General features: G+C 41.7%; 1 protein-coding gene across 1 annotated transcript; it reads right to left on the bottom strand.

Moving 5' to 3' along the window:
- Nucleotides 1–2,171: 2,171 nt before the first annotated feature.
- On the bottom strand, nucleotides 2,172–7,101 carry sost (sclerostin). Its single transcript, XM_034217968.1, has 2 exons — nucleotides 6,301–7,101; nucleotides 2,172–3,549 (listed from the first exon to the last, which is right to left on the bottom strand). Exons 1-2 carry the CDS (start codon nucleotides 6,551–6,553, stop codon nucleotides 3,143–3,145), a joined length of 660 nt encoding a protein of 219 aa, XP_034073859.1. The 5' UTR covers nucleotides 6,554–7,101; the 3' UTR covers nucleotides 2,172–3,142.
- Nucleotides 7,102–7,473: the final 372 nt, after the last annotated feature.

The raw sequence follows: 7,473 nt of genomic DNA, 5'->3' as shown, positions 1-7,473 counted from the left end.
GGTGATGTGTGTACCTAATCCCGCCCTGTTTCTTACACTTGTAACAGAGCAGGGGTCCTCTGGGACTTCTGCACCTGGTATTTTACACACAGTCAATGACACTTACATGGGGCTTGAGCATAGTGTCATAGACTTTCTATATTTGTGGGAATAGATCATAGGTGACTTCTCGTGCAACTCCCCAGGTCTGTGAGTGTCACCGGGGGGTCACTGTGTGTGCAAACAGTAACACAGGGCAGATGCTTTGTCAGCGTCAATATATTCAAAAGGTACTGTTAATGCATTGAAGTATGTGTTCCTGTCTTTCTTGGGAACTTTTTAGTTTCCAGAGTTAAATCACGGCATGTCTGTTCTCTCTTAGAATACAGAGCTTTAAAATGACATAATGAGTGCACATTATGGATGATGTAGTGAAATTGAATATCTACTGTTTGCCATTGGCACGACAAAAGTCGGGCTCTCGGCCACAGTTGCCACAGTGATTTTCTGTGTTGTGTTTACGCTCAGTTTATTTGGTGCTCTATGGGAGCTCTTGTGCTGGTAATTAAAAATACCATTTGCATATAAAAGTCAGCATAAACACCTCATTTAAGTGTGGTAAGTTTGTCTGTGCCTGGATTCACTCCAGTTTGAGTGAAAGACCAAAGTTGGTTAGGCTGTTGGCAAGTGAACTCTAAATATTACAAGCATCCACAAAGACGGATATGTTCTGAACTCCCAAACTCGCAGTGTATTGGGCCAGAAGCCGTGAGGGAGGAGAGGAATGATGTTGAGTGATGACTGTGGCTCATATTCACCCTCATAAACAAAGAAATGGAGATGGCAAAAGGGAAGATTCTTTTTCTTTTGCAAAGCTGTGCAGACACTTTGAACAATGGCAAATCTTAACTTACTTATTGACTGAATTTCCTTGCACGGATAGAGATTTTTTTCCAGGATTACACGGCAAAGTATTGCTTTACGCCTTATTAAAAAACAAACACACTTTATAAACAATCAATACATTTAAAATTACACTAGTTAGAAGCAAATATAAAAGGACATTTTCTGAGTTTATTAATATACAGTATTTGCCAACAGTTATAGCTTCTCAGATCAAAGCATATTCTATTTTATTAAAACTGTTATAACTTTATGTTTACACATTGGGGGAAAAAAGTACCAAGAACTTTAAGTAAAAGCAGCAATACCACATACATATTGTGGTACAAGTAAAAGTATTTGCATTAAATACGTCCCATTTAAAAATAATGTTTATTACTGGATCCTAATTATTGAATCAATATTGTGTTCAACAGCTGGTGAAAGTGGAGCTTGTTTTTGATTACTTTCTTTACTATTCTTTTTTCTATTTCTTCAATAGCTTAATCCATAATAATAGATAATTTATTGGTGGATTATATTTAGTTTTATGTTTCTAACCCTGCAAAATAAAGCTGTCAAAATAAAACATACAGCAATTGTTTTAGAAGAAGTATAAAGTAGCATATATTTTTTTAAAACTTAAGTAAAGTACAAGTACCTCAAATTTGCACATAACTTAAGTCAATCACATGGGTGCTTCAAAGTACAAATACATTGAATACACTTATATCTGCTTACAACCACATAGTAGTGTGTTATATCCCGTTGGTTGGGGATTCAGATGGGAAAAATAACAAATAAGCCAGCTTTTTCAAATATATCTGCCTTTACTTTATTCATGTTCTGTACATTATTTCATTTTCAAAGTCTCTATCATACTATATGACAATAATGGCTATCATTTACTACAAAAGGTTGCATAAATAATTTAAATGTGAAATAAAAAATAAATATGCAGTTCATTCTTTGTAACAGTCCTTCTTTAGTGTCTGTAGAAACCAGCCCCCCACCCCGCCCACCCACTGCAGCGGACCACACAGGTACGATATGTACAATCACAGCTCTCAGCTTACACCACAAACCCCTTCCAGTTGCTATTCCATAACATACAATCGGGAAAAGAAGCAAACATTGTCAGTACAGTTAAGACAACCATACAAAAATCAGGAAGCAATAGAAGCGGAATGACTATATGTGGAAACATTGTGAATATTCTTCATGGAGTACAGTCCCCATTGCTGAGGAAGGAGGTTGTGACAGGCCGGGGGTCAGATTTGTATCAGAATTATGATGTTACTGTATGTGTATTCCTATCTTTCCTGTTGGAGCTATTTACAGGGAGCGGACACAAACGGATGGATTTTGGCTGTGCATGCTTGATCGCTGCTCTATTTGGCCCGTTACAAAATAATTCCGGTGTGTGGGCGTGCTGGAGAAGAGCTCTGCCCTTAGGTAACAACGCAACCATGCTCCACTTTCTGATGCCTCCTACACACACACATGTGCACTTATTTTTTCTGTGTGTGTTTCCAGCAAACAGGAACTGGCTGGAGGAAATGGCTTTTTATAAATCGAAACAACACAGGAATAGGCTCATTTAGTAATTAAGGAGTCACAGGAATGCCCCCGTAGTGTCAAAACTGCTTAATTTCTCTGTCTCTCCTCACTCTGCATCTGGCTGTGGGGAAGGTTACTATGACTGACAGGCCTGGAAGAGTGCTGTGCGGCTATCCCGATGAGTGAGGCCTTTAGTGAGCTGCCTCCACCGCTGCACAGAAACCTGTCAACATCAGAGCCCCAAGAGCTGCCACCATCTCCTCTACACACGCACAGCCAAAAAGGAGATGGATTACAACCACTTTGGGGTGAAGATACACCTTTTCAGCTTTAAAAAAACATTGCTCTGCATCTGCTGGATGTTTGTACAGATGGGCTGGAAGCCTTCGGGGAGGACTTCTCATTAAATGAAATCTGTTTGTGTGCAGGACACAAACCAAAAGAGGCTTGAGCTGTTGGGGCGATTAGATACTTTTTATCCAACATAGTGCTACATCTGTGGCAAGCCCCCTGGCAGTGACTCACTTTGTCATGCAAATAAGCAGCCGAGTTCACAAATACGCTGAAAAAATGAAGACTGATGACTTAAAAAACCAGTCCAAAAATTAGCTTATGAATTCGCTCTCTTTGATATTTCTCCTCCCTAGTTGAAGGAGACGTTGTTGAATGGTGTGTTGTGTAACGTGTGTGTGTGCTTTGGTGTTTGTCCTTTGGAAGAGCATCAGTACGAGTTTCCCATCAGTGTCGGCGTGTTGTTCTTGTTCTGGACTTGAGACAAGCGACTGTGCTTCTTGTTGCGTTTTGGTACCTCTTTGAGCTCTGATTGGTTGTGGTGGGGCCTGAAGCGCTTGCACTTGCAGGAGGTAACCACGCGGATTTTGTAAGTCCGGGTGTTGCCGTTGGGACAGTGCAGCTGCACCCTCCTAGTCCTGGAGTGGGCCGGGATGCAGCGGTAGTCCGTGGTGCTGCCCCTCCACCACTTCCCACGGCCGATGGAGTTGGGCATGAGGTGTGCGGGCATGCACTGGCCCGAACACACCAGCTCCTTTACGGGCTTGGCACTGCGGCAAGATCCGTCCGTAATGTAACGGGTGGAGCGCAACTCCCTGCAGCTCAACTCCGAGGCACCTGGAATGGAAGAGCAGAATATCACAGTTACACTCGTGGCTTCAGCCCAAAACACAGACTTTGAAGTTCTGCACACTGTAAATGACATTCTGCAGGTTGACCGCCCTAATGCTGCAGCTGTGTCCGACTCCAATATGTGCTAATATCTCTCCGATTCTGTCAACATTAGGTCACCCATTCTGTTTTGTGTAAGTCAAACTGCAGTTCAATCCTGACATTTTATGAGACACAAAAGTGCAGCCGAAAAATGCACTTTTATATATCCAACTTAATGTAACAATTTGTACATTTAAAGAAAAGATTTGAGAGATCATATCAGGGTTTCCCAAATGTAGTCATGGTCTGATCATTAGCCGATGACGGGTTTTGACAAGGAGATCCAGCTGGCAGCAATCAGCTGATAGCATATCCAGACCAGAGGCCATTAAACAGCTCAATCAAACTTAATGTAGGTTTGGGCTGGAAGGAAAGCTGGCATTCAGCGTTGGCCCTCAGGAAATGTATGTGGTGATGGAGGAGTAAATAGCTGTCTGGTTATTTTAAAGTAAGTGTACGGTTTTGGACAAACTGGACATCTGCCAGACTGATTTGAGAAAACACACTCCCGACTGTAATCCCATGTTTCGGCCGCAGCCTTTTAACAGCCGTATGCATGAGTTATTGTCCTGCAAGTTTTTTGTTTTTTACAAGCAGTGTGTAAAGACGGGGCAGAGGAACTGTCGGTTTAGAAATTATACACTCCAAGAGGGATCTGTTTTTCTCTGTGGCTTTCTTTGCAAAAAAAGGGCTGAACAAAGGATTTATGTGAGGTGACTCTTTTTTTTCCTCTGCACGAGAACCTGATCTGATGTTATTCTGTGGCCGCCACTGAAGGGACCACAGTAGTATACAATGACTACACTGGGCAGCAGTTCGCACCAATTACCACCGTAACCCAGAAAGTCAGGTTGTCTTGTTCGGTCTCTCTGTGCCTTTTCCCTACATTTCCTGTTCTCCTCTCCACTGTAAACCTGAAAAAATCATTACTAATGATGGAGGCCTGCACACTGGACTACTGTACAGTTGCGTGCACTGTTGCTCTCCCTCGGCGGTAAGAGAGCAGTCCTGGGAGAGGAGTGTAGGGAGGCCAGGCAGTGGTCCAAAGTCCCTGCTGTGACCCCACAGGGACCACGAGCAGGACATCCTGGGACAAACACTGAGTGATGAATTACGAAAATAATCCAGGAGATTTCTGTGTCTGAGTGAACAACAACGCATATGGTGCTTATCCAGAGGAAAACAAGGGGATGCACTTTTACAGCTATATTTTGGAGACTGCGGTTCATTGTGTGGATTGGTTGTAAACATCTGGGAAACCCACTTTAGTCGATAAGACTTGTTCAGTAATTTTTAAAGCTATTTTTATACTGAATTTAAACATTTGGTGATTTTGCAGTAATCTTTGTGAAATAAACTGATTAGTTACGAGTGTTAGCCATCAAAGATTTTCTTAAGGACAGCCCAATAATATACTCAAACAACGTATCATGATTTGCTAATCCCCATTTTGTCAGCCGTTATTCTTTTAATCCAACAAATCATCTTCTTCTCCAGTGCCCGTGATTAAATCTTTGAGAACATTACACCACCCATCTTGAATGCATGAGTGTGAGATTATTGTACATGCACCGCTCGATCAGAACATACAACCTTTACTGGCCACAGGTGGGAATCATTCTCAAAAGGCAGTGTTGCGTTTAAAAAGCAATTTCTCAATACACCCCAAAAAACGACATCCCCTGAAAGACAAACTGCAGGGTTTTCAGAGACATGTTGTTGCAATCAAATGGTAAGCAGAGCTTGACTAATAGTATAAAGAGAGAAGGAAACAACCTGGAAGACAATGTGAAAATGTAGCCCTGATGTCTCTCTAAATGCTCCACTTGAGATTGTGTATGGAAGAAACCACAAGAATGTGTCTGTGCCGCTCTCAGCACCCGTAGACTCTGGCAGTGGATTAAGCAAGAAAACACTTCCCACACAGGAGAGCTGCTCGTGATCAGGGAGGCAGTGTGAGGGAGAAGTGAAATGGAAAGACGGGTTGTCTTTAATACCTTTTTTTAAAGTCAGATCCACCGATTACAACAGTAGTAAGTAGTACATTTCCAAGATTACATTTTTTTAAAGTCAAAACAGCGGATCAAGTCTTATTCAAACATTTAATCATTTATAACAAAACTACCTGTGAAATTAATCTTACAGTTTTTAGGCATAAAATGCAGCTTCTCTGAACTTCTTTGTAAGGTCAACGGGACAGTCTGAGTGCACAATTCCCACCAAAATCTAATTATTTATTCCGAAAAAGGAAATATACATGTTTAAACAAAGAGATCCTACACTATTTAAATTGAAAAACTAAAGATGTTTATGATTTAATAAATAGTATATGCCTATATCAATTTATTATAAAAAGGTAGTGTGTCTCGGCTGTCTGGATATTAAATAAGATATTGTCATGCTGTCGGCCCCCTTGGATATAGGTATTATAGTCTCTGTAATGCTATACGGATTGAACTAACCTTTAAAAAAAAATATACATTATGTTTATTTACTTGTATGTTAACTCCCTCACTTTTACGCACCATGCCTTAAATGAAACCTCACATAAAAAGTACCCTTTTAAGATTGACCTGGAAAAAGACATTTAAATACCTCACACGTGCCACCTGTAACACAGTTGTTCCATACTAATAGAGTGAAAGTAGTACTTACTGTAGGAGACAGTGTCCGCGCTCCTCCCGCCGCTCTTCGCCCTGTTATTCAGGGTGTTGTTGTTGTTGTTGTTATTGTTGCCGTTGGCCGTCTGTAATATAGTCTCGAGAGGGGTCCGACTGTTTTCTCTGTACTCCGGTAAAATCTCCGTGCCATCGTTCTTTAGTACCTTCCATCCCTTCACGGCGGTGCAGCATCCCTGCAGAAGCAGCAGCGCGAGGCTGGAGACGAGGAGGGCCAGAGACACCTGCATGCTGGAGGCTCGGCGGCAAAAGTGAAGAAGCACGAGGAGGATAAAAATGTCACGCACGAGAAAGAGCGAGATGATGCCCTCTCGGATACGTCGGTCAGTTCTACTGTCAATGCACGAGGCGCACGCGGTATTTAAGCCTTAGCGAGTTCTCGTCAAAGATGACAATTAAGCCTTACACGGAGTGGGAGGGGCTGAAGCTGGATTGAGACTCATTGAGAAACTAGGAGGACAGGGAACAAGACGAGGGGATACAATAGGGGAGAGAGAAAAGTGAGGGAAGGAAATACAATGATAAAGTGAAATAGAGAAGTTGAGGGAGGAAGGAGAAAAGGACGGTACATTCTTTGAAAAAGAGAAGAAAGTGGAAAAAGAGAAGAGCCTGGGGAGAATGTAGGAAATAGAGGGCAAAAGTGAGGAGAGAATGGTGAAAGGAGGGAGAAGTATAGAGTAAGAAAAAGATAATGGTAAGGTGAGTTGAGAGGAGAAAATAAAAAGACTTAAAAAAGTAGACGGGGAAAAGAGAGATGATAGAAAACAGAGGAAAATGAGCCAGGAGCTAAAGAGGTGAGGAGATGAGAAGTGATACAACAAGAGAAAGGTTAGAGATCAGAGGAGGAGAGAACAAGAAGAGAGGGAGTGTGGAGGAAAAGAAAGGACAGAAGATAAGATGAAGAAAATTCAGAAGGAAAATGGAGATGTAAAATAATAATCAAGAGGGAAATTTGAGGTGAGATCAGAGAAAATGTAACAGAAGTTTATAAAGACAGTGGAAAAAGAGAAGAGGAGCACATTTATTTTTGGAGGCAGCGGATGTGCATCTCACTGTGTTCTTGTTGTTGTTGGACTTAAGTTTACAAAGCTTCTTCTCCCCCTCCTCCTTAATGATTTCCGGAGCATTACGTGTTTGAAAAGCATTTAGG

The sequence above is a fragment of the Gymnodraco acuticeps genome, unplaced genomic scaffold, assembly GCF_902827175.1.
Source record: "Gymnodraco acuticeps unplaced genomic scaffold, fGymAcu1.1, whole genome shotgun sequence".
NCBI lineage: Eukaryota > Metazoa > Chordata > Actinopteri > Perciformes > Bathydraconidae > Gymnodraco > Gymnodraco acuticeps.
Note: the sequence above shows the minus strand (reverse complement) of the source record. Positions and strands in the feature narration are given on the sequence as shown.